The 25,779-nt window shown below is 53.8% G+C and overlaps 2 protein-coding genes across 9 annotated transcripts in view; one reads left to right on the forward strand and one right to left on the reverse strand.

The window, feature by feature from the left end:
* MICALL1 (MICAL like 1) overlaps positions 1-21,176 on the forward strand; it is a 42,776-nt gene extending 21,600 nt beyond the window's left edge. For 2 of the 3 annotated variants that reach the window (XM_034948662.4, XM_008975064.5), the window contains exons 10-16: positions 3,960-4,094; positions 4,729-4,855; positions 4,974-5,064; positions 5,215-5,288; positions 9,258-9,372; positions 9,924-9,970; positions 12,877-21,176. In XM_034948662.4, coding sequence (XP_034804553.2) covers positions 3,960-4,094; positions 4,729-4,855; positions 4,974-5,064; positions 5,215-5,288; positions 9,258-9,372; positions 9,924-9,970; positions 12,877-12,998 — 711 coding nt within the window. In that variant the 3' untranslated portion in view covers positions 12,999-21,176. The remainder of the gene's footprint in view (positions 1-3,959; positions 4,095-4,728; positions 4,856-4,973; positions 5,065-5,214; positions 5,289-9,257; positions 9,373-9,923; positions 9,971-12,876) is intronic. The other variant, XM_034948663.3, reaches the window with a different exon arrangement.
* C23H22orf23 (chromosome 23 C22orf23 homolog) lies at positions 9-25,779 on the reverse strand. 6 transcript variants are annotated; one of them, XM_034948674.3, is made up of 7 exons: positions 25,567-25,761; positions 25,166-25,277; positions 23,600-23,662; positions 19,417-19,599; positions 17,183-17,314; positions 16,562-16,662; positions 9-3,964 (listed from the first exon to the last, which is right to left on the reverse strand). In XM_034948674.3, exons 2-7 carry the CDS (start codon positions 25,266-25,268, stop codon positions 3,956-3,958), a joined length of 591 nt encoding a protein of 196 aa, XP_034804565.1. In that variant the 5' UTR covers positions 25,269-25,277; positions 25,567-25,761; the 3' UTR covers positions 9-3,955. The 6 variants fall into 6 exon arrangements, with proteins under 6 accessions (XP_034804565.1, XP_034804562.2, XP_054961674.2 ...); XM_034948671.3 differs by lacking the exon at positions 9-3,964 and adding an exon at positions 15,161-16,391 and having other exon boundaries at positions 25,567-25,779; XM_055105699.2 differs by lacking the exon at positions 9-3,964 and adding an exon at positions 15,297-16,391 and having other exon boundaries at positions 19,417-19,497; positions 25,567-25,766.

The following is a 25,779-nucleotide window of genomic DNA, read 5'->3' on the forward strand; positions in this document are numbered from 1 at the left end:
CCCTCACCCTCACTAAAAGTGACATCCTCTCTAGTGGATGCGGGTCTGGTCTCAGGGCAGAAATGTCCAGGGCCTTTTCTTAATTTTTTTGAGATGGAGTCTCTCTCTGTCACCCAGGCTGGAGTGCAGTGGCGCGATTTTGGCTCACTGCAAGCTCTGCCTCCTGGGTTCACGCCATTCTCCTGCCTGAGCCCCCAAGTAGCTGGTACTACAGGCGCCCACCACCACGCCCGGCTAATTTTTTGTATTTTTAGTAGAGTGGGGTTTTCACCCCGTTAGCCAGGATGGTCTCGATCTCCTGACCTCGTGATCCGCCTGCCTCAGCCTCCCAAAGTGCTGGGATTACAGGCATGAACCACCACGCTTGGCCTTCTTTTTTATTTTTTTTGAGATGGAGTCTCGCTCTATCACCCAGCCTGGAGTGCAGTGGTGTGATCTCGGCTCTCTGCAAGCTCCGCCTCCCAGGTTCACACCATTCTCCTGTCTCAGCCTCCCGAGTAGCTGGGACTACAGGCGCCCGCCACCATGCCCAGCTAATTTTTTGTATTTTTAGTAGAGACGGGGTTTCACCGTGTTAGCCAAGATGGTCTCGATCTCCTGACCTCACGATCCACCCGCCTTGGCCTCCCAAAGTGCTGCGATTACAGGCGTGAGCCACTGCCCCCGGCTGTCTAGGGCCTTTTCTATCTTTACTGGCCTCTGACTTCCTGAGTGGCCTTGGCCAGTCTATCTACCCATTACCCACTCTGTCCAATGAGGCACAAACCCGTCTGTCCATGCTTCCATCCATCTGCCAGAGCTCCCACCTATCTATCCACCTGTCCACAAACATAGCCTCCCAGGTTTTATGTATCAGGGCCCCTGTTTGCCTCCCATCCCCTCCACTTGCCTATTTGGGTTCCACTCACCAGCCACCAGTCATCCCGTATTGTCTGTCCGCTCTTCCATTCACTCAGGCTCTACTGATGCCAGACCCTGGGCAGAGTTGTATTAAAACCCTATCCTGGCTGGGCATGGTGGCTCACACCTGTAATCCCAGCACTTTGGAGGCTGAGGCAGGCAGGTCACTTGAGGATAGGAGTTTGAGACCAGCCTGGCCAACATGGTGAAACCCCATCTCTACTAAAAATACAAAAATTAGCCAGGTGTGGTGGCAGGCGCCTGTAATCCTGGCTACTCGGGAGGCTGAGGTAGGAGAATTGCTTGAACCTGGGAGGTGGAGGTTGTAGTGAGCTGAGATGGCCCACAGCCTGGGCAACAGAATGAGACTCTGTCTCAGAAAAAAAAAAAGACCCTGTCTTTGGCCTCCAGGGGCTCACGATCTGCTCAGGGAGGTAGGCATAATGGGCATTTTGGAAGGTGACCTAGAGTAGAGCACAGAGGGGAGGGATTCACTCCCTTCTGCAGAGACCTGGGTCTCCCTGCCATGGAATAGGGGAGCTGGGGTCTCTGAATGCCTCCCATGTGCATGGCTGCCTGGGCTCCACAGGTCATGTGGACATAGTGGTCCCTGTCCCCAAGGTGCTCCCAGCCAGGTCAGGGGGAGGTGCTATAATGTACATGCTGCTGTGTGTGGAGTTTGTAGTGGGCAGGGGGTCAGCCCCCAACAGGCAGAAGGACCCAGGACACACAGCTTTCTTGGGTGCTTCTGTTGTGTGCCATGAGGGGTGTTTACCGAGGAGAGCAGACGTGGCCCTATCCTGTCCTCCTGCTCCCTTGCTGGGCTCTGTCTTTTCTCAGGTGACATGGGTGTGGGGAGGTTCTGGCTGGGCACCCATCCAGGCTGCTCCTGTTCCAGGTATGCTGTGTGCTGTGGGCTCACCTATTTCTCAGCCCCATACTGAGAACCTGGGGATTGCCTGGGCTCAGTACTTTCCTCTGGGCACCCAGTTCATGAGGGCCCTCTCTTGCAGCCACAGCGCCTTTGGATGGCCCAACGCTCTGCAGGCCTCTGAGCTCCCAAGGCTCATCTGGCCCCAGGTAGAGGGTGGCAGGACAGCCTTTGTGGGGCAGCTGAAGTTGTAGCCTGACCCTGCCCATGTGCCTCAGGCATCGTTGAACCTTCCCTGGTCCCGGCAAGAGCCTCTTGGGCATTGATTCTGGCTCTGCCTCCCACCTGCTGTGTGTCCTTGAGCAGGCCCCATCCTCCTCTGGGCCTCGGGCTCCCACAGATGGTGAGGGGCTGGCGGCACCAAGTGTCCTGAGTGCTCGAAAGACCCCCTGGTTCCTTGGTGGTGGAGGGCACGGGGGTGGGTCACCTTCGGATTCTCGTGTTTCGTGTCCTGGGCTGCGTGAATATTGGTCTGAAGTTTTGGGGCTGAGAAAAGGCTGAAAACCTTTGAGGGGCTCAGGGGCTTTGGGCTGCTTGGCTCTGCTGGCCCCTCTGGGTGTGTTAGAGGGAGGGGGCAGAACCCCGGGTGCACTTGCTTGTGGGGAACCCCTGTCCCACTGTCACCCCAGGATCAGGGGAGACTTTCAGAGGCAGTGGGGGCCTTGGGGTGCCACCCTGGGTCATTGGGTGGGTGCTGCCCTGTGGGAGCCAAGCCCTGGCTCCTTGCTGTGCCCAGACCTGGGCCCCAGCACCCTCCCTGCTTCAGAAACCCCAGAGCAGCTCCCACCCCGAGAGCCTCTCTCCCTGGGCTGGCACAGGCCTCCACCTGCTCCGCAGCTGCCGAGGGAAAGCTGGGTCAGTGCTTCTTGGAGCATCCCAGGTCTCAGGTGAGGCCTCTGTAAGGGGCTCGCAGTGACGTCTGTTTCCAATGAGCTGGGAAGAGTGGTTGGGAAATAGTGACGTTGCCCGTGTGGTGGGCAGGGCCTTGCCGTGCCCTGGCGGTGGGGCTGCCCGGCCTGTGCTGGCCTCAGAGAGGGCGGGGGTCTCCCCAGAGGCACGGAAGGATGCAGAGCCTGGGCTCTGGGTGTGTGGGTACTGGGCTGTGCAGCAGAGGATGAGATCTTTCTCTGGCAGGGAGGGAGGTACCCTCTGACTCCATCTGCTGGTCAAACACTTCCTGGCTGGGTGACCCTGGGTGAGGAACTTCACCTCTCTGAGCCTCAGAGTCCCCAGCGGGGAGAGGGTGGTTATGAGGCCTGAATGAACTACCATAGCTCTGTCTTGCCCTAAACCCAATGCCATTCTGTGCTTCTAGGGAAACCCCTGCCCTCTTTGAGGCTAGCACAGCCAGGCACCCCCACCAGTGGGGCACAGTAGGGCACTGCCTGCCACATGGGCAAGGTTCTAACCACTACCCCTCAATGCTAGATGGCTGCCCAGGCCCTGAAACAGACAGATTCTCATCCCAGCTTGGGCTCATGGGAAGTATGTGGCCGTGAGCAAATGACTTAACCTCTCTGAACTTGAGTTTACTCAGCTGTGAAATGGTCATTGTAATATCCACTTGGCAGGGTGGTTGGGAGAATTAAACAAGAATGTATAAAAAGGCCAGGTGTGGTAATCCCAGCACTTTGGAAGGCCAAGGCAGGAGGATCACTTGAGCCCAGGAGTTTGAGACCAGCCTGGGCAACAAAGTGAGAACCTGTCTTTACAAAAAAAAAAAAAGTAAATACAAAAAATTAGCCAGGCGTGGTGGTGCAAGCCTGTAGTCCCAGCTTCTCGAGAGGCTGAGCTGGGAGGATTGCTTGAGCCCCAGGAGGCTGAGGCTGCAGTGCAGCCGTGGTTATGCCACAGCTGCACACCAGCCTGGTGACAGAGTGAGACTGTCTCCAAAAAGTGTAAAAAGTATCCAGTGCAGTAACTGACACACGGGAAGAGCTCTGGAAATGGAAATGTTTATTGAATGACTGAGTGCATCAGAGACGGAATTCAAGGAGACTGTCTCTTTGCCTGGGTCCTGCTGGCCCTGGAGTGCTGGCCTGCTTTCCATGTTCCCAAATATGAGGCTGCTGGGGTCTCACGTGCCCTCTTCCCAGGCTCACCCTCTGTCATGTCTCCTTCCCTTTAGTCCTCCTGCAAGGAGAATCCTTTTAACCGGAAGCCATCACCTGCAGCGTCCCCAGCCACAAAGAAGGCCACCAAGGGATCCAAGCCAGTGAGGCCACCTGCCCCTGGACACGGCTTTCCACTCATCAAACGCAAGGTACCAGCTGGGAGCCCCCCGAGACCAGGCTGGCCTGGGCTGGCAACCCCCACTCTGCAGCTGCAGGCTTCCCCTGGGACTCTAAGGAGGCTGGCTGGCTAGGCAGCGGGCCTCAGATGCTCAAGAGAGCACTCTTGGCGGCCCAACTGGAAGGTCTAGCTTGCAGCCTGGAGGGATTTGGAGCAGATCAGCCCTTCACCACCAAAAGCAGTGGGTGGTGCGTTTAATTTGTTACTAACAAGTTCAAGTATCAAGCACTCATGATAACACTGCTACTTAAGCTGATTAGAGTGTTCTCAAGTTTATCTCTGTAATAAGGTCACTCTCACTGACATTGTGATACCCTTTCTGGAGTGGCAGAGAGGAGGCGTTTCCGTGAAGGGCAGGGAGTCATGCCACCTTCTGGAGTGTCTGTTGGTGCTGGGACCAGTGGCATGCAGGGTTGTGGCTGTCCCCACACCGGCCCCTTCCCCACTGGGACCCTGCCTTCTTACCATGCTGGGGTGGGGGACAGGGCCCGGGCCCTGGAGCCACCAGTGGCCAATGCTGGCCAGAGAAGAGGGCAAGGCTCCTGGCAGCAACCAGGCAGGGGAGGGCTCGGCTGGCCGTCAGGTGACCAGGCACTGTTGGGCAGGTCCAGGCTGACCAGTACATCCCTGAGGAGGACATCCATGGAGAGATGGATACCATTGAGCGCCGGCTGGATGCCCTGGAGCACCGTGGGGTGCTGCTGGAAGAGAAGCTGCGTGGCGGCCTGAATGGTGCGGGAGCGGCTGGGAGGGCCTGCTGGGTGGGGCTGGGGGCAGGAGCCTCTATTCCCCGGGGAACTGAGCCAGGCATGGCAGCCAGCCCTGGCCTCAGTGGGTATCTGGCTTCCAGAGGGCCGTGAGGATGACATGCTGGTGGACTGGTTCAAGCTCATCCACGAGAAGCACCTACTGGTGCGGCGAGAGTCCGAGCTCATCTATGTGTGAGTCCCCCCGCCTGGGGCATCCCTCCCTGGAATCTGTAGAGCTTAGAATGGAGAACCCTTACCCTCTTCCCTCATCAGTAACAGCGCAGGGCAGGGCAGCCGGGGCTTGGGCAGAATTGTTAAGAGTCACCTTATTCCCACCCCTAGCTTCAAGCAGCAGAACCTGGAGCAGCGCCAGGCTGATGTCGAGTATGAGCTCCGGTGCCTCCTCAATAAGCCAGGTGAGTGCAGCCACTGGCACTCCCCTGGCACCTGCCCTGGGGCCTGGTGACACGGAGGAGTGGGGGAGCGGGCGGACAAAACCCCAGTAGGATGCACAGGCAGACTGGGGACAGGGCCAGAGGAGGAGGTGTGGGGCAGGGCTGTCTGGGTCACCCCCAAGGATGGGAGAGACTGTAACAGGCAGTAAGCTGGCTGGGGCTGTGGTAGGAGAAGGAACCGCACAGACAGTGTAGGGTGTGGACGTCCGGGGGACCAGGGATGACAGGCTCTCAGTGAATGAAGATCAGGCCCAGGACCAGCCCAGCCTGTTTTGTGCGTGGGTCAGACTGTTCCTTCTTCTGCCACTAACTTGCTGTGTGACCTTGGGCAGGATTCTTAGCCTCACTGAGCCTCAGTGGCTTCAAGTGTAAGATGGGAATGAAGGTCCCCACGTCCTCGGGTGTTCTTGGGACCAGGAGACAGTGGACGTGGACTCTGTACCCTCTGAAGGGCTGATGGCTGATGGTTACCATGTGGCTGAGTTGGGGTTTGGTGAGGAGGGCTCCTCACACGCCCTGTGACCGTGGAATGCAGTGAACCGCAGCTGCAGGCAGAGACCCCAGGACTATGGAGATTCCAGAGTTGGGAGCCAAAGCTTTTGACCACTTTCTTATGGCTCAGGCATGGTGCCAGCCCTGGGCAAGGGCCATCTTGACAAATGGGAAGTGGAGGGCCAGAGAGGTCAAGGGACTTGGCTGTTGGTGACGGGGCTGGGCTTCCATCCATGTCTCTGATCTGGGGCTGTCCCTGCACACACAGCCCCTCCAGACTGTGGGGATGGTGGCAGGGGAACTGTCTACTGACTGGGGAATTTGGGAGGCTGGAGCGTCCCAGGGGAAGCCACAGAATGTCCCAGGCTTCCACTGCCTTGTGTGAGTCACTCCCAACTCTGCAGGAGGCTGGGGCGTGGCCACCACTCAGAGCCACAGCGGCGCCCTGTGGCCAGAGCGGGCACGGCTCCTCTGCCTCCCTGGCTAGCCCGGCCCCAGGGCTTACTGTGGCTTTTCCAGCCCCCGTGTGGTGGCTGTGCGTCCCGGGCTTGTCAGCCTGTCCCGGATGTTGCTTTTGGAAGGTGAAGCTGGTGTATGAGGCCCCGAGTACAGTACACCATGAGGGCCATTGCTTGGGGGCATCAGGCTGCCAGGTTCAAATACCAGCTCCACCTTCACTGTGTGACACTGGTCAAAGATTTCATGTCCCTGAGTCTCAGTTTCCCCACGTGTAGACTGGGGACATAACTTACCCAGGCCCCAGATATGGGAAATGGCAAAGTGGGATTCAAACTTGGGTGGTGATTTGGAGGCCCTGCTCTGTCCCCAGAACCAGGTTGGGCCACCTGCTCCTCAATTTTGGCAAGGTGAGGCCATAGGGGAAAGGGGCAGTGGCTGAGGGGGCTTCAGGATATTTATTTATTTATTTTGGGGGGGGGTATTTATTTATTTAATATTATTATTATTTTTTTGAGACAGAGTCTCACTCTGTCGCCCAGGCTGGAGTGCAGTGGCGCGATCTCGGCTCACTGCAAGCTCTGCCTCCCGGGTTCACGCCATTTTCCTGCCTGAGCCTCCCAAGTAACTGGGACTACAGGCGCCTGCCACCACGCCCGGCTAATTTTTTGTGTTTTTAGTAGAGACCAGGTTTCACCATGTTAGCCAGGATGGTCTCGATCTCCTGACCTTGTGATCCACCCACCTTGGCCTCCCAAAGTGCTGGGATTACAGGCATGAGCCACTGCGCCTGGCCCTATTTATTTATTTATTTATTTAATTTTATTTATTTATTTATTTATTTTTTGAGATGGAGTCTCACTCTGTTGCCCAGGCTGGAGGGCAGTGGCACAATCTCGGCTCACTGCAAGCTCCGCCTCCCCAGGTTGACACCATTCTCCTGCCTCAGCCTCCCTAGTAGCTGGGACTACAGGCGCCCGCCACCCCGCCCGGCTAATTGTTTGTATTTTTAGTAGAGACGGGTTTCACCATGTTAGCCAGGATGGTCTCGATCTCCTGACCTCGTGATCCGCCCACCTCCGCCTCCCAAAGTGCTAGGATTACAGGCGTGAGCCACTGTGCCGAGCCCTGGCCCGATTTGTTATTATTATTATTTTATTTTATTTTATTTTTTTGAGTTGGAGTCTCGCTCTGTTGCCTAGGCTGGAGTGCAGTGGCACGATCTTGGCTTACTGCACGCTCCGCCTCCCAGGTTTACGCCATTCTCCTGCCTCAGCCTCCCATGTAGCTGGGACTACAGGCGCCCGCCACCACACCCGGCTAATTTTTTGTATTTTTAGTAGAGACAAGGTTTCATCATGTTAGCCAGGATGGTCTTGATCTCCTGACCTCGTGATCCACCCACCTCGGCCTCCCAAAGTGCTGGGATTACAGTCGTGAGCCACGGCACCCGGCCTATTATTTTTTTGAGATGGAGTGTCACTGTGACATCCAGGCTGAAGTGCAATGGCGTGAACTCAGCTCACTGCAACCTCCGCCTCCCAGGTTCAAGCGATTTTCCTGCCTCAGCCTCCCCAGTAGCTGGGATTACAGGCGCCCACCACCATGCTTGGCTAAGGATATTTACTTTTTTTTTTTTTTTTTTTTTTTTGAGACAGAGTCTTGCTCTGTTGCCCAGGCTGGAGTGCAGTGGTATGATCTGAGCTCACTGCAACCTCCACCTCCCAGGTTCAAGCAATTCTCCTGCCTCAGCCTCCCTAGTAGCTGGGATTTCAGGTGTGTGCCACCACACCCTGCTAATTTTTGTATTTTTAGTAGAGACGAGGTTTCACCATTTGGCCAGGCTGGTCTCGAACTCCTGACCTCTGGTGATCCACCTGCCTCGGCCTCCCAAAGTGCTGGGATTACAGGCGTGAGCCACCGGGCCTGGCCTAGGATATTTATTTGAAGTCAGGGAAGCCTGTGGCGGTAGATGTTGTGGAGGGAAGGCCAAGTGTGGGCACTCATCCCTGCAGCCTGCAGGCTGGGGGAGGGGGAAATACTAGGGCCCCAGTGGGCCCCTGGGGGTGGTCCTGTGGGTTGGCTGGGGCCTTGAGAGGAAAGGAGGCAGGAGGGGCAGCAGGTGTGCCCAGCTTCAGGGGAGCCTCCTGCTGGGCTCCCTGCCCCCATCATCCCCTCTAGTCTACCTTCCTCCACAGCCTTGGATAAATGTCCCAGTATGTCACTTGGGTTGTGTTGCTTCTCCTGCTGGAGGAGCCCTGGGGTTCCCTGTTGTCTCCTCGCCCCTGCCCCACTCTGTCCCTCCTGAATCTTGCCTCCCGCCAGAAGCCACCTAGTGAACATTTGTTGAATGGATGAATGAACATGAGCATGAGACCCTTGGTGCTGCCCTGTTCTTGCAGCAGGTGCTGTGCTGGCCCTGCTGGGGCCCCTTGCAGGGCTCTTTGGTAGGCAGCCTGGTGTCCTTGGTCTCTTCTGTCACAAGCTTCTTTTCCCTAAGAACTTGTAGGCCCTGGCCGGGCGCGGTGGCTCACGCCTGTAATCCCAGCACTTTGGGAGGCCGAGACGGGTGGATCACGAGGTCAGGAGATCGAGACCATCCTGGCCAACATGGTGAAACCCTGTCTCTACTAAAAATATAAAAAATTAGCCGGGCGTGGTGGCAGGCGCCTGTAGTCCCAGCTACTCGGGAGGCTGAGGCAGGAGAATGGCGTGAACCCGGGAGGCGGAGCCTGCAGTGAGCCAAGATCACGCCACTGCACTCCAGCCTGGGCGACAGAGTGAGACTCCGTCTCAAAAAAAAGAAAAAAAAAAGAACTTGTAAGCCCCACCTATCGGGGCCCTTCCTTTCTGCGCTCTTAGTTTCTTGCATGGTATTTAGCATGGGGCTGGCCTGCCGCACTTAGGCAGTGGCACCTGGTGGCCTGGGGAGGAAGAGGGCTTTCCTACCACTCATGCCCCCTAACTTTTCTCCCTGGGCAGAAAAGGACTGGACGGAGGAGGACCGGGCCCGGGAGAAGGTGCTGATGCAGGAGCTTGTGACCCTCATTGAGCAGCGCAACGCTATCATCAACTGCCTGGATGAGGACCGGCAGAGGTGACATGGCCAGGGGTGGGGGGTCCTGGGGGCAGGGCCAGAGCAGGTCAGGCTCTGGGCCTCATGGGTGGGGCAGCTCCCTGGAGAGCCAAAGACACAGTCCACGCCTCAGGCCAGGCCAGCCCTGCCCTCCTACCAGCGATCCCAGTGCACCGTTGCTCAGCCCTGTGTGGACAGAGAGGGCATCTGCTCCTTCCTCCCGTAGGACTCTCAGCTGCCGCTGCTTTTTTTTTTTTTTTTTTTTTTGAGACAGCGTTTCACTCTTGTTGCCCAGGCTGGAGTGCAATGGCATAACCTCAGCTCACTACAACCTCTGTCTCCCAGGTTCAAGCGATTCTCCTACCTCTGCCTCCCGAGTAGCTGGGATTACAGGCATGAGCCACCACACCCAGCTACTTTTTGTATTTTTAGTAGAGACGGGGTTTCACCATGTTGGCTAGGCTGATCTCGAACTCCTGACTTCAGGTGATCCACCCACCTTGGCCTCCCAAAGTGCTGGGATTACAGGTGTGAGCCACCACGCCCAGCTTAACTGCTGCTACTTATTTCAGGGAGGAAGAGGAGGACAAGATGTTGGAAGCCATGATCAAGAAGAAAGGTGAGGCCCTTGCTGGGGATGAGGCTGGTGAGCCCTTGAACTTCGGCATTGGGGCTGGAAGGGAGGGACTGGTTGAAGGGAGGGTTGGAGTGGGCACTACCAGGATGGCTGTGCACAAACTCCGCAGCCTCTGTTGTGCAGAGAGGGCTGTGTGTAGCAAGAGAGGCCAGCATACAGCCAGGAAGGCTGTGGCTTAGGCTTGGAGGGTAGCCGTGGGATGCCCTGATGCCTACAGAGACGACTGTGGTATATGGGAGGCATCTTCCCAGGGTGGATTTGCCCTCAGCTGTGCATTCCCCCTTGAGATCTGCAGCTGGTTTTGTTGGAGTCCGTGGGCCCAAACAGCAGTGCTTCCTGGGGACCAAGTGGTGCTTGAAACAGTTAAAAGAGTACTGGACAGGAGATCGAGACCATCAGGGCTAACACGGTGAAACCCCGTCTCTACTAATACAAGAAATTAGTTGGGCGTGGTGGCGGGAGCTTGTAGTCCCAGCTACTCGGGAGGCTGGGGCAGGAGAATGGTGTGAACCCGGGAGGTGGAGTTTGCAGTGAGCCGAGATCACGCCATTGCACTCCAGCCTGGGTGACAGAGCGAGACTCTGTCTCAAAAAAAAAAAAAAAAAGTACTGGACTGTAAGTCAAAGAATTTTTTTTTTTTTTTTTTTTTTTTTTTGAGACAGAGTCCCACTCTGTTGTTCAGGCTGGAGTGCAGTGGTGTGATTTTGGCTCACTGCAATCTCTGCCTCCTAGTTTCAAGCAATTCTCCTGTCTCAGCCTCCTGAGTTGCTGGGACTACAGGCGCGTGCCACCACACCCAGCTAATTTTTTTTTTTTTTTTTGAGACAGAGTCTTGCTTTTGTCACCCAGGCTGGAGTGCAGTGGTACGATCTCAGCTCACTCAACCTCCGCCTCCCAAGTTCAAGCAATTCTGCTTCAGCTTCCTCAGTAGCTGGGATTAGCTGCCACCACACCCGGCTAATTTTTGTACTTTTAGTAGAGATGGGGTTTCGCCATGTTGGCCAGGCTAGTCTTGAACTCCTGACCTCAAGTGATCCGCTCGCCTCGGCCTGCCAAAGTGCTGGGATTATAGGTGTGAGCCACTGCGCCCGGCCCTGGCTAATTTTTTTGTATTTTTAGTAGAAACGGGGTTTCATCATGTTGACCAGGCTGGTCTCGAACTCCTGGCCTCAAGCGATCTGCCCACCTCGGCCTCCCAAAATGCTGGGATTATAGGCGTGAGCCAGTGTTCCTGGCCAGGATTTGGGTTTTGGTCTTGGTTTTACCAGTACCTCACTTTGTGGCCTTGTGGTTAGGTCTTGACTCAGGCCAAGTCAGACTACTTGAGTTCTAGTCCCAGCTCTGGCACTTATGAGCTGGGTGACTTTGAGCCGGCCACTTTACCACTCTGGTCTCATTCTTCATATCTGCAGAATGCGGGTGAAAATGGCACCTCCTCACAGGTGTGTGCTGGGATTACTGAGATAATGTGTAAAACTTAGCTGAGGGCCCTGGCCCTACAAAGGGCTCAGTTGGTATTAGTCAATTTCAAAGGCCTACATTTTCCTTGTCTATAAAATTAGGGGCTCAGACAGATGATTTTGAAGGTTTCTCTTGCTCTGACAGCATTTGTGTTGTAAGTAACAGAGCTGTGGGCACCAGCCTGGGTGAATCCAGCCTTTTAAAGATAAATGGGGGCCAGGCGCGGTGGCTCACGCCTGTAATGCCAGCACTTTGGGAGGCCGAGGCCGGCAGATCACGAGGTCAGGTGTTCGAGACCAGCCTGGCCAGCATGGTGAAACCCTGTCTCTACTAAAAATACAAAAATTAGCCGCGCATGGCGGCGCTTGCATGTAATCCCAGCTACTTGGGAGGCTGAGGCAGAAGAATCGCCTGAACCCAGGTGGCAGAGGTTGCAGTGAGCCGAGATCGTGCCACTGCATTCCAGCCTGGGCGACAGCGCAAGTCTCCGTCTCAAAAAAAAAAAAAAAAAAAAAAAGATAAGTGGGGCCAGGCACGGTGGCTCACGCCTGTAATCCCAGCACTTTAGGAGGCTGAGGCGGGCTCATCGCCTGAGGTCAGAAGTTTGAGATCAGCCTGGCCCAACATGGTGTAACCCCGTCTCTACTAAAAATACAAAAATTAGCTGGGTGTGGTGGCACACTTCTGTAATCTCAGCTACTTGGGAGGCTAAGGCGGAGAATTTCTTGAACCAGGAGGCAGAGTTTGCAGTGAGCTGAGACCGCGCCATTGCACTCCAGCCTGGGCGACAGAGACTCTGTCTCAAAAAAAAAGAAAAAGAAAAAGATAAATGGATGCCATGCTTCAGAATTCCTGGATTCTAGGCCGAGTGCGGTGGCTCATGCCTGTAATCCTAGCAGTTTGGGAGGCTGAGGCGGGGGGGATCACGAGGTCAGGAGATCGAGAGCATCCTGGCTAACAGTGAAACCCCATCTCTACTAAAAATACAAAAATTAGCCGGGGCGTGGTGGCACCCGCCTGTAGTCCCAGCTACTCGGGAGGCTGAGGCAGGAGAATCGCCTGAACCCAGGAGGCGGAGGTTGCAGTGGGCCAAGATCGCGTCATTGCACTCCAGCCTGGGCGACAAAGCGACTCAGTCTCAAAAAAAAAAAGAATTCCCGGATTCAGCAGAGCTCTTACATGTGCTGACCATCTTGATCTTTCCCCAAACACTGGAGGTGGGGAGGGGGAGGATGGGCCCCATCCTCTAGGTGAAGAGACAGAGGCTGGGAAAGGTGAGTGTCTTGTCCCTCCCAGGCTCCACACAGGAAGTGGTGGGGCTGGCTGAGCCCTGCTGCCCATGTCCAGGCCTGTGTCACTGGGTCTAGCCTGCCCTGGATGTACCCCTCTTCTCCACTTTATTAAGTGCTCCCCTCTCTGTGCTGCAGAGTTCCAGAGGGAGGCTGAACCTGAGGGCAAGAAGAAGGGGAAGTTCAAGACCATGAAGATGTTGAAACTGCTAGGAAACAAACGTGATGCCAAGAGCAAGTCCCCCAGAGACAAGAGCTAACAGCACGAGAAGCCAGTTGGGGATTGCCCCCTCCTGGAGCAGCTCCTGGGCTGTGCTCTGTTTGAAGGGGGCGCCCTGCTCCCCTCAGATCAGTCAGGAGGAAGATGACTAAGGGGAGGGATCCTCTGGGTGATGGCCTCTTCCTCCTCAGGGACCTCTGACTGCTCTGGGCCAAAGAATCTCTTGTTTCTTCTCCGAGCCCCAGGCAGCGGTGATTCAGCCCTGCCCAACCTGATTCTGATGACTGCGGATGCTGTGACAGACCCAAGGGGCAAATAGGGTCCCAGGGTCCGGGGAGGGGCGCCTGCTGAGCACTTCCGCCCCTCACCCTGCCCAGCCCCTGCCATGAGCTCTGGGCTGGGTCTCCGCCTCCAGGGTTCTGCTCTTCCAGGCAGGCCAGCAAGTGGCGCTGGGCCACACTGGCTTCTTCCTGCCCCATCCCTGGCTCTGAGTCTCTGTCTTCCTGTCCTGTGCAGGTGCCCCTGGATCTCAGTTTCCCTCACTCAGGAACTCTGTTTCTGAAGTCTTCAGTTAAGTTTGAGTTTATGACTGAGTGGCCTGTACTGTCAGACGTGAATGGGCCTGACGGGCAAATCCATCCCTCTCTCCCTCACAGTTCCAGGAGCGGCTTCCCTCGTCTCCCCTTACTCCACAGGGAGCCTCCCTTGCCAGGACCAGGGCTGCGACGGCCATGCTGGGGCAGGTGGGTGCTCTGTTAGCTGCTCCCAGTGCTGTCCCAGGCTGCAGTTCTGGTGCCTGGTTGTCAGGTAGGAAGGGTGCACTTGAAGCAGGTGCTCATCTCGGTTCCCTAACGTTTATAGTCTGACCCCTCATTTAGGCTTTCCTCTGCCACCCCGGTCCAGGGAAGAGGCTCGCTCCCGCCCATGGTCATCACTGGTCTGTCTGCTCTGTTGTCTGTTCTCTCCCTGACTCCCTCCCACCGAAGGCCTGATGGCCACTCACCCCTCTGGGATGGCTATGGGAGAGGAGGAGTGATGGGGACCGCCACCTTTTCTGCAGGAAATGTGCCCAGCAGCTCTTGGTCAAAGCACTGTTGCTATAAGCTATCTCTGGGATGCCTCTAGGCCCCCTTCCCTCTACACACCTCTGGGAAAAGATCACACTGTATTAACTCTCGAGGAGTTTCCTCACCAATAAACAGACAACCTCAACTGCCAGTGCCCTGCAGCCTCGGGCCACAGCGGCAGCCTTGTTTGCCTTCCCACCTGCCTCTGCCACACCTGGTGGCTGAACATCTCTGGTCGCCCAGAGGCCATGTTGGGGCCATCCTCCAAGAGGGATCTCTGCCCTCACTGCCTGCCACTGGGCAGGATCCCTTTCCTCTGCAGGGAGAGGTGGCTCCTCGGCCATGCAGCCCCTGGCAGGCTCCTTCTAAACATGCCTGTTGACCTGGAGCTGGCACCACCAACTCCAGGGCCTTTCCAGGGCCAGACAGGTAACACGCATGAACCCGAGTGACAGCTCTGACGGGCTGTTTCGGTGTCAGGAGACAAAGCTGGCAGGGGCAGGGGTGAACTGGAGGCAAGTCAAGTCACCTGTGGCCTGTGGGGCTGAATGTGGGCCCGGTGTTGCCAGATCCTTTGTCATAAGAAGCTAGAAATCCAGATTTTATGTGTGTGTAATTTGTAAATGCTGAAAGCTAGCCTGAATTTTTTTTTTTTTTTTTGAGACAGAGTCTCGCTCTGTCGCCCAGGCTGGAGTGCAGTGGCGCAATCTCAGCTCACTGCAAGCTCCGCCTCCTGGGTTCACGCCATCCTCCTGCCTCGGCCTCCTGAGCAGCTGGGACTACAGGCGCATGCTACGACGCCTGGCTAATTTTTTGTATTTTTAGTAGAGACAGGGTTTCACCGTGTTAACCAGGATGGTCTCGATCTCCTGACCTTGTGATCCACCCACCTTGGCCTCCCAAAGTGCTGGGATTACAGGCGTGAGCCACCACGCCCGGCCACTAGCCTGAATTTCAATCAAGGGTTGGCTGATACTGTGTGTCCAGGGTGGACTGGATTTGTCCTGGGGGGTTCTCTGGTTTGCTGCCTCCTGACCACATGATGGGGCCTTCAAGGTCGAGGACAACTGTTCCCATTAGATTGCACCCTCTGCCCTCAGGTTCTTGAGGGTGTGTGGACACAGAGGCTTTCCATGGGATGTCCCTGAGCCGGCCCTTGATTAGGGCCTACCATTTACAGGGCCGTTTTATTCTGCAAACCGAAACTTGGGTCATGTGACCTGATGGGATTATGGGACTCCCTCCAGGTGCCCGAGACAAGGTTGATATTTCCAAAATATTTTGGTGATTTACTGGGACAGGCAAATGACAGAATACCGGAGAAGGCAGGGATCGTGGGTGTCAGGAGCCAGAGGGGAGGGGGACAGATGTGCTGTGTACAGGACAAGGTGTCAGGTGACTCCTTCCCAGCAGGGCCTCGCAGATGCACGAGCACGGAGCTGGTGGGTTTTGCCCAAGAAAGGTCATGCGGCACATGCAGGGATTGGAACTCCCAGGCCAGGGCTCTAGGTCGCTCCCACCTTTTCATGTTTCTTTCTGTGGCCATGGGTATAGTGGAAAGACATAAAGCTAAAGCCAACTTTTAATCCTGAATGCACTGCTTGCCAGGTAAATGCCCTTGGTTGTGGTATCTTGTTGAGACTTAGTTTTCACAGAGGGATAATGAACCGTTGCAGAGGTTTATTGAGATCATTAACAGAGTGGAATTCAGCACCCGCCACAGCAGCCAGCCATGGGGTGCCCAAGAGGTTGGTTCCCGTTGCCACTTGAAATATGCAAACAGGTAGCTAGAAACCATCTGGGCTTGACAAAGTCTAACGCCTTGAACAAATAAGCTTATCCCTCTGAAAACAAAATGGTGCTTGTAATGACTGGCCAGTTAATCATTGTGGTTGAATACTTGCCTAAGGCGGTAAGAAATCAAATAAGTAAATCCTAAAACAGGAAGAAAGGAATCATATTCATTCCTGAATTCAGAAAACTAAATGAGCAGGCCACAGATCAGAGGTGGTGGGAAGCAGGCCCAATGGATACCTTTAGACGCATGTCCTAGTAGGGATGCTCGGGCTTTGCTTCTCTGCGGACGGGGCTGTGAGTCTCAGAGGCTCCATCTGCATTCCGGGGCAGGGGCTAGGCTGCTGAGTATGCCTTGGGGTACTGCAGGGCAGTGCTATGCCACCATCTGACGTGGCAGAAGGCTGGTAGGATGGGCTGGCCTGAGGATGGCCCTGCCTGGCAGAGGAGTGGACTCCAGTGGTCGAGCTTGGGCTACCCTGCCCGTCTCTGGAGACAGATTAAGTGGTGGCAAGACCCTTCCTAAGTTCCTCACTCCTTCTGTGGTCAATGTCTTCCATTTCCCGGAGTTTCTGCAAAGGGCATCAGGGAAAGCAGGTGTATCAGGGCTAGGAACCTGAGGAGCTGTCACAGCAGTGAGCTAGAGCCTGACCGCTGACCCCTGCCACAGCAGGCCCTGTATTTCCATTCGCACTTGGCGCTGGGCCCTTCCCCTCCCCACTTCCCCGGTTGTTTCTCTTACCTGGGAGATTTCAGCAAGGATGATTCCTCGGTACTGTTTGCCCTGTCCCAGGGCCTCCATGTCAGCCAGGAATTCTTTCCTCTCCTGGATTTCCTTCACCACTGGACAGAGGAGAGGGCTGTCAGGTTCCCGTGAGGGATGCAGGCAGCGGGTTGCCTCTCTTGAGGAGAGGAAGTGGTTCTCTTGTCAAATAGTGTTTCTAGGCCGGGCGCGGTGGCTCACGCCTATAATCCCAGCACTTTGGGAGGCCAAGGCAGGTGGATCACGAGGTCAGGAGTTCGAGACCAGCCTGACCAACATGGTGAAACCCCGTGTCTACTAAAAATACAAAAATTAGCCAGGCATGGTGGCGGGCGCTGGTAATCCCAGCTACTCAGGTGGCTGAGGCAGGAGGGATTGCTTGAACCTGGGAAGTGGAGGCTACAGTGAGCCCAGATCACGCCACTGCACTCTAGCCTGGGCAATAAGAGCAAGACTGTCTCAAAATAAATAAATAAATAAATAGTGTTTCTCACTTGTTGGCCCTTGGCCCTCAGGGATCCCCTGACTGCTCCATCCAATTCTGGGCCCCCTCCTCACATTACCCCCACCCCCAGCATGACTGGTCCATCGGAGTCTTACGCTCTTCAAATCGGTCTAGCTCAGGGGCTGGAGCCTTCTGTCGTGCAGGAGGGGCCTTTCTTTTCCGTTCCTCCAGGTCCTTCCCCGTGGCAAAGATATTTTGGAGTCTTTGTTTCTCCTTCTCCAGATCCCCTGTAGGGCCAAAAAGAAATGGCCTAGTTAGGCTGTAAAGGGTGCCCTTATTCATGGTCTGTGTTCCCAAGTGCACGTGCTTGCTGCAGGGTGCCTGGTCATGCAGACAGGGCTTCCGTACACCTGCTGCTACCCTGGGTTCTCCTGAGCAATACTGTACTGTCAAGAGAGGCAGGAAGAGGTGGAAAGAACCAAGAAAAGAGTTTGGGTATGGTCTGTAATTCCAACACTTTGGGAGGCTGAGGTGGGAAGATTGCTTAGGACCAGGAGTTCAAGACCAGCCTAATGGATGTAGTGAGACCCTCATCTCTTTTTTTCTTTCTTTTTTTTTTTTTTTGAGACAAGGTCTGACTCTGTCGCCCAGACTGGAGTGCAGTGATACAATTTCGGCTCACTGCAACCTCTCGGGCTCAAGTCATCCTCCCACCTCAGCCTCCCGAGTAGCTGGGACTACAGGTGGACGTCATCGTGCCCAGCTAATTTTTGTATTTTTTTTTTTTTTAGTAGAGATGGAGTTTTGCCATGTTGCCCAGGCTGGTCTCAAACACATGAGCTCAAACGATCTGCCAGCCTCGGCCTCCCAAAGTGCTGGAATTACAGGCATGAGCCATCACGCCTGACCAATATCCTATCTCTAAAAAAAAAAAAAAAAAAGTCCAGGCACGGTGGCTCACACCTGTAATCCTAGCACTTTGGGAGGCTGAGGCGGGCAAATCACGAGGTCAGGAGTTCGAGACCAGCCCAGCCAACGTGGTGAAACCCCATCTCTACTAAAAATACAAAAAATTAGCTGGGCATGGGCCGGGCGCGGTAGCTCATGCCTGTAATCCCAGCACTTTGGGAGGCCGAGGTGGGCGGATCACGAGGTCAGGAGATCAAGACCATCCTGGCTAACATGGTGAGACCCCACCTCTACTAAAAATACAAAAAAATTAGCCCGGCGTGATGGCAGGTGCCTGTAGTCCCAGCTACTCGGGAGGCTGAGGCAGGAGAATGGCGTGAACCTGGGAGGTGGAGCTTGCAGTGAGCCGAGTTGGCGCCACTGCACTCCAGCCTGGGCGACAGAGCCAGACTCCGTCTCAAAAAAAAAAAATTAGCTGGGCAGGGCATGGTGATGGGTGCCTGTAATCCTAGCTACTTGGGAGGCTGAGGCATGAGAATTGCCTGAACCCAGGAGGTGGAGGTTGCAGTGAGCCGAGATCATGCCACTGTACTCCAGCCTGGGTGACAGTGCGAGACTCCGTCTCAAAAAAAGCTGGGTGTGGGGAACACCTGTGGTCCCAGCTATTCTGGAGGCTGAGGCAGGAGGATTGCTTGAGCTCAGGAGTTCTGGCTGCAGTGAGCTATGATCATGCCACTGTATTACAGAATGGGTGACAGAATGAGAGCGACACTGTCTCAAAAAAAAAAAAAAAAGGCCGGGAGCGGTGGTTTGTGCCTGTAATCCCAACACTTTGGGAGGCCAGGGTGGGCGGATCACTTGAGGCCAGGAGTTCAAGACCAGCCTGGCCAACATGGTGAAACCCCATCTCTACTAAAAAAATTAACTGGACATGGTGGTGGACACTTGTAATCCCAGCTACTCAGGAGGCTGACACATGAGAATTGCTTGAACCCGGGAGGCGGAGGTTACAGTGAGCCGAGATAGCACCACTGCACTCCAACCTGGGCACAGAGTAAGGCTCTGTCTTTAAAAAAAAAAAAAAAAAAAAAAAAAAGTTTTGTCAAAACTTAGCAGAGCAAGGCTAAGAAAGCTCAGGAACCTGGGGCCTCGGCGATGCCTGTAGTGGCAACTTATGTATAGGGGCTGCAGGGAGAGGTTAGGCTGTGGCATTGAGCCCTGATAGCCCCTATCATCAGGAAGTGGTAGATTTCAGTTAATCCTGAGTTCTGGAAAAATAAAAAAAAGGACCATCTGACTGGTTTCCTCTGCGCCCTGAATATTCCTAAGCCAACATGTGCTGAGGCTCAAGAGCATTGGTACAAAGTGCATGGGGATTTGATTAGCTACCTTCCCACCTTCCCTGTGGGCTGCTTGTGTCCCTCTCCCTTGTCCTCCCCCAGGGAGATGGAGAAAGGCCCTAGCTGAGACCCTCACTTACTGGTGGCTTGAGGCTTGAACTGCTCCCGGCTGTAGGCCCCATTGGCTTGACACATGTTGGCAGGCCGGAGGTGGGGACGGGCTGCGAGGATGGGAGGCAGGTAGATGGGCGAGGCTATTTGCTTGGAAGGTAAGACTCTCTGGCTGGATGTTGGGCTGCACTGTAGGGGCAAAGCATCTCCTCCTGGGGAACGAAGAGTTGGGGTGGGAGGACCCACATGGCTTTTTTTTTTTTTTTTTTTTTTTTTTTGAGTCTGAGTCTTGCTCTGTCACTCAGGCTGGAGTGCAGTGGCACGATCTCGGCTTACTGCAACCTCTGCCTCTTAGGTTCAAGCGATTCTCCTGCCTCAGTCTCCCAAGTAACTGGGATTACAGGCATGCGCCACCATGCTTGGCTAATTTTTGTATTTTTAGTAGAGACAGGCCATGTTGGCCAGGCTGGTCTTGGACTCCTGACCTCAAGTGATCCACCCACCTCGGCCTCCCAAAGTGCTAGGATTATAGGCATGAGCTATTGCACCTGGCCACTTTTTAAAAATAAAAGTTGGCCGGGCATGGTGGCTCACGCCTGTAATCCCAGCACTTTGGGAGGCCGAGATGGGTAATCACTTGAGGTCAGGAATTCGAGACCACCCTGGCTAACACGGTGTAACCCTATCTGTACTAAAAATACAAAAAATTAGCTGGGCGTGGTGGCGGGTGCCTATAGTCCCTACTGCTCGGGAGGCTGAGGCCGGAGAATGGCATGAACCCGGGAGGCGGGACTTGCAGTGAGCTGAGATTGCACCACTGCACTCCAGCCTGGGCGACAGAGCGAGACTTCGTCTCAAAAAAAAATTAATAGAATAAAAATAAAGGTAATACCTACCTGTTAAAAGAAGTCAAAAGGCCAGGTGCAGTGGCTCACGCCTGTAATCCCAACACTTTGGGAGGCTGAGGTGGGCAGATCACTGGAGGTCAGGAGTTTGAGATCAGCCTGGCCAACATGGTGAAACCCCATGTCTAAAGAAAAACAAAAAAATTAGCCAGGCATTATGACGGGTGCCTGTAATCCTAGCTACTTGGGAGGCTGAGGCGGGAGAATCACTTGAACCCAGGAGGTGGAGGTTGCAGTGAGCCAAGATTGCACCACTGCATTCCAGCCTGGGTGACTGAGCAAGACTGTCTCAAAAAAAACCCCAAAAAACAAAAATTAGCTGGGCGTGGTGATGCAGGCCTGTAATCCTAGCTACTGGGAAGGCTGAGACAGGAGAATCGCTTGAACCCAGGAGGTGGAGGTTGCAGTGAGCTGAGATTGAGCCACTGCACTCCAGCCTGGGCAACAGAGTGAGACTCTGTCTCAAAAAACAAAACAAAACAAAACAAAACAAGTCAAACAGTACAAGGAGTCTTCTCTTCTTCCTTCCAGTCCCACCCCTCTATAATGAATGAGTGATAATGGTAACAGTTTGGTGGTCTCCTTCCTTTTTGATGCTTATACAAACATGTTCAAAGATATATGTGCATATAAGATTCTTTCAAACACTGGATCATACTGTAATATATTAAAATAACAGACTCTTTTCACTTAACATTTTTTCATGGATATCTGTCCAGATCAATCCATTTATATATAACTTATTTTTTATAGCTATATACTAGTATCCTTAGAATGGATACATTATTTATTCAGCTCACCTCCTTGTTTCAGAAATTTAGGTTATTTCTAGGTTTGTTTTTTACTACTTCAAACAATGCTGCAATAAACATTCTTGTACATCACATCTTTGTACTGATGCTTTAATTTCTATGGATGGGTTCCTAAAACTTTCTGTGTGGTGCATGGACAAGCAGGGACAGTTTGGATGATAGCAGGTACCTATCCCTCCCGCTGTCCATCCCCCCGCTTGGCCATCCCTGGGGCTTCTCCCCCAGGCGATCCAAGTGTGTCACCTGTCTGGTCAGTTGACCCCACCTCTCAACTGCCATAAAGCCCAGCTTAGAGCAGGTCCCATCCATTGTTTTTTGTTTGTTTGTTTGAGACAGAGTCTCCCTCTGTTGCCCAGGCTGGAGTGCAGTGGCATGATCTTGGCTCTCTGCAACCTACACCTCCTGGGTACAAGCAATTCTTGTGCCTCAGTCTCCTGAGTAGCTGGGATTATGGTATGTGCCACCACGCCTGGCTAATTTTTTGTTTTTTTGTTTTTTTTTTTTTTTGAGACAGAGTTTTGTTCTTGTCACCCAGGCTAGAGTGCAATGGTGTGATCTCAGCTCACTGCAACCTCTGCCTCCTGGGTTCAAGCTATTCTCCCGCTTCAGCTTCCCAAGTAGCTGGGACTACAGGCCCGGGTCACCACACCTGGCTAATTTTTGTATTTTTAGTAGGGATGGAGTTTCACCATGTTGGCCAGGGTGGTCTTGAACTCCTGACTTTGGGTGATCTGCCTGTCTCGGCCTCTGAATGTGCTGGGATTACAGGCATGAGCCACCGCACCTGGCTCATCCACTGTTTTGATCTGGGTGCCTGTCTACTTTTTCTGCCCGTCCAGCCTTTACAAGGTCAATTCCCCAGGAGCGAGCGGTCAGAAGTATTAATTTTTTTGGTCACACACCCAAAAATTTTGCTGTAGAGAGAGGTTTCACTGTGTTGCCCAGGCTGGCCTTGAACTCCTGGGCTCATGTGATTCTCCTGCCTCAGCTTCCTGAGTAGCTGGGACTACAGGTACACCTCAGTATGTATGTGTTTTGCCAGGCTGGTCTTGAACTCTTGGGCTCAAGCAATCCTCCTGCCTTAGCCTCCCAAAGTGATAGGATTATAGGTATAAGCCACCACAGCTGACCTGTTTTTTTTTATTTTTTATTTTTTGTTTTTGAGACGATGTCTTGCTCTGCCACCCACGCTGGAGTGCAGTGGTATGGTCTCGGCTCACTGCACCCTCTGCCTGCTGGGTTCAAGTGATTTTCCTGCCTCAGCCTCCTGAGTAGCTGGTATTACAGGCATCCACCATCATGCCCAGCTAATTTTCGTATTGGCGTAGAGACAGGGTTTTACCATGTTGGCCAGGCTGGTCTTGAACTCTTGACCTCAGGTGATCTGCCCGCCTCAGCCTCCCAAAGTGCTGGGATTACAGGTGTGAGCTCCCACACCCGGCCTGACCTGTTTTTATTTTAATTTAATTTAATTTAATTTTAATTATTTTGAGATTAGGCTCCACTCGGTCGCCCAGGCTGGAGTGCAGTGGTGCAATCACAGCTCATTGCAGCCTTGACCTCCCAGGGTCAAGTGATCCTCCCACCTCAACCTCCTGAGTAGCTGGGACTACAGGTTGGCACCACCACACCTGGCTAATTTTAAAAAATTTTGGGGGCTGGGTGCAGTGGCTCATGCCTGGAATCCCAGCACTTTGGGAGGCCGAGGCGGGCAGATCACGAGGTCAGGAGTTCGAGACCAGCCTGGCCAACATAGTGAAACCCAGTCTCTACTAAAAATACAAAAATTAAGCTGGGCATGGTGGCGCACGCCTGTAATCCTAGCTAGTCAGGATGCTGAGGCAGGAGAATTGCCTGAACCCAGGAGGCGGAGGTTGTAGTGAGCCGAGATCATGCCACTGCACTCCAGCCTGGGCGACAGAGAGAGAGACTCATCTCAAAACAAAACAAAACAAAAAAGTTGGCCAGGCGTGGTGGCTCACTCCTGTAGTCCCAGCACTTTGGGAGGCCGAGGTGGGCGGATCATGAGGTCAGGAGATCGAGACCATCCTGGCTAACATGATGAAACGCCATCTCTACTAAAAATACAAAAAATTAGCCAGGCGTGGTGGTGGGCACCTATAGTCTCAGCTACTTGGGAGGCTGAGGCAGGAGAATGGCATGAACCCGGGAGGCAGAAGTTGCAGTGAGCCGAGATTGCGCCACTGCACTCCAGCCTGGGCGACAGAGTGAGACTCTGTCTCAAAAAAAAAAAAAAAAGGTTTTGTGGAGATGAGGTCTTGTGGCTTGTGGTGTTGCCCGGGCTGGTCTTGAACTCCTGGGCTTAAGCCATCCTCCCACCTCAGCCTCCCAGTGTTGGAATTACAGGCATGAGCCACGTGCCCGGCTGTCTTTGTTTTTTTTATATGAGGTCCTCTCTCCCTTAACATGGAGAAGCATTAAAAGTGTGGCCCCAGATCCCTCTGTCCAGGAAGCCTCTGTGGACTGCCCCTTACTTTTCATGATGTCCATGATGTGGCGCTGCTGGATGTTCGTCAGTTTGGATTCCTTCATCATCACTGCACGACAAAGCATTCTATGAGGTCTCTTGGGCTGCAAGCGGATGCCTTCACCTGACACCCTACTGAAATTTAAAACCCTACATCCTAGCCCCATTCTGCACTGAGCATGCCTTCTCTATCTTTCCTGCTTTGTTTTTTCTATAGCACTTACGACCACCTAAAATTCTATATATTTTATTTTATTGTTATCCTTCTATATTAGCTGTATGATAAGAATTTTTGCTGGTTTAATAAAATTTCTGCCCTCTGTTAAATATTTTTTCCTCTTTCTCTTTTTTTTTTTTTGAGATGGAGCTTCCATCTTGTTGCCCAGGCTGGAGTGCAGTGGCGCGACCTCAGCTCACTGCAATCTCCACCTCCTGGGTTCAAGGAATTCTCCTGCCTCAGCCTCCCGAGTAGCTGGGATTACAGACATGCGCCACCACGCCCGGCTAATTTTGTACTTTTAGTAGAGACTGGGTTTCTCCATGTTGGTCAGGCTGGTCGTGAACTCCTAACCTCAGGTGATCTGCCCACCTTGGCCTCCCAAAGTGCTGGGATTACCGGCTTGAGCCACCTCATTTTCTTTCACTGCTGTATCCCCAGCACCTAAAACAGAGTCTAAGGCACATGGTAGACTTAAAAATGCTGTTGTTGGAAAAAAACAAAAAAGTTGTTGAGTAAAAGAACACATGAACACTTGTTCATCATGTTTCAGGGGCTGGAGCTACAATTGTGAGCCGAAACAGGCACGGTTCCTGCCTGATGAAATTCATGATCTGGAGGGATAGATGGGACACCAAATAACTGACTACAGCTTGTGCTAAGCCCAGTGAAGGAAAATGTGTGAGGGCGCATAACAGTTGATCCTACTGTGGTGGTGAGGAGCAGAAGTCTTCCTCGGGAAAGTTGAAAGTGTGATCTAAAGGATGCATAGGAGTTAACTACTCTAAAAATTTTAGTTCTTTGACTTTTGGCAAGGTGTAGCACCTTGAACCTTCCCCTCCCCCCCGCCCCGCCCCGCCCCGCCCCCAACTAAGGCATATGCAGTAGAATTTTGAAGCTTTCTGAACCCCAGGCTCCTTATCTGTAAAGGAAAATAGTGCTAAGCCATAGGTCAGGTATGGGGGAACTGAGTTACAGAGGGTAACTACCACCATTCTTCTCTCATCCTTTAACTCAGGGGTCCCCAACCCCCCGTCCGTGGACTGGTACCAGTCCCTGGCCTGTTAGGAACCGGGCCGCACAGCAGGAGGTGAGCGGCAGGCTAGCGAGCCTCACCGCCTCCTTTCAGGTCAGTGACGGCCTTAGATTCTCATAGGAGCGCGAACCCTATTGTGAACTGCGCACGCGAGGGATCTAGGTTGCACGCTCCTTATGAGAATCTAATACCTGATGATCTGAGGTGGAACAGTTTCATCCCGAAACCATTCCCCACACCTCCGTCAGTGGAAAAATTGTCTTCCACGAAACCGGTCCCTGGTGCCAAAAAGGCTGGGATCGCTGCTTTAACGCACTGACCTCTGAGCAGCTCGCAGGTCCCCGGGGTGTAAGTGGTGGTCTTGGGGCGGCGCCGGAACCCAGTTCCTTTGGTCACTACCTCCATCTGCTTCTGTGAAGCCATGGGAGGACTCTGAGGAGGGAAAGACGCAATGACACACCCCCTGTCTCCTGTCCCTAATCTCTGTTCCCCGACGCCCAACACCCCCAGAAGTCTGGAAGCGGGGATCGAGCCAGAGAATGATGCCGCCAGTTAATATTGCGACAGTGCCCAAACCTCCCATCCAGACACACAGATACACACACACAGTCCTCATTCTGACCCAGCGCCTGTGGCAGGGAAGTCTCCTCGGGAGGGAGTGTTAACACAGCCATGGTCACAACAGTACCCACTGAGTGATATGCCAAAATTGAAATTTCACCCTAAGACCCTCTCTGGGTGCTCCCCTCTCCACATAGAAGTGGGCTCCCGGAGGCGGTGACCACTGCTTTACAGCCGCATCCGCACCGGTGCCACGCAGAAATACTGCGCGACCTGGGCTGCTGGAGCTGGCAGCTAGCGCCTCTGGCTACTATAGAAACGCGCACACACCAGTCAGCGCATGCGCACTTTCCCCGCTCTGTCCTGCCTCCCG

The sequence above is a fragment of the Pan paniscus genome, chromosome 23 (genome assembly GCF_029289425.2).
Source record: "Pan paniscus chromosome 23, NHGRI_mPanPan1-v2.0_pri, whole genome shotgun sequence".
Lineage (NCBI taxonomy): Eukaryota > Metazoa > Chordata > Mammalia > Primates > Hominidae > Pan > Pan paniscus.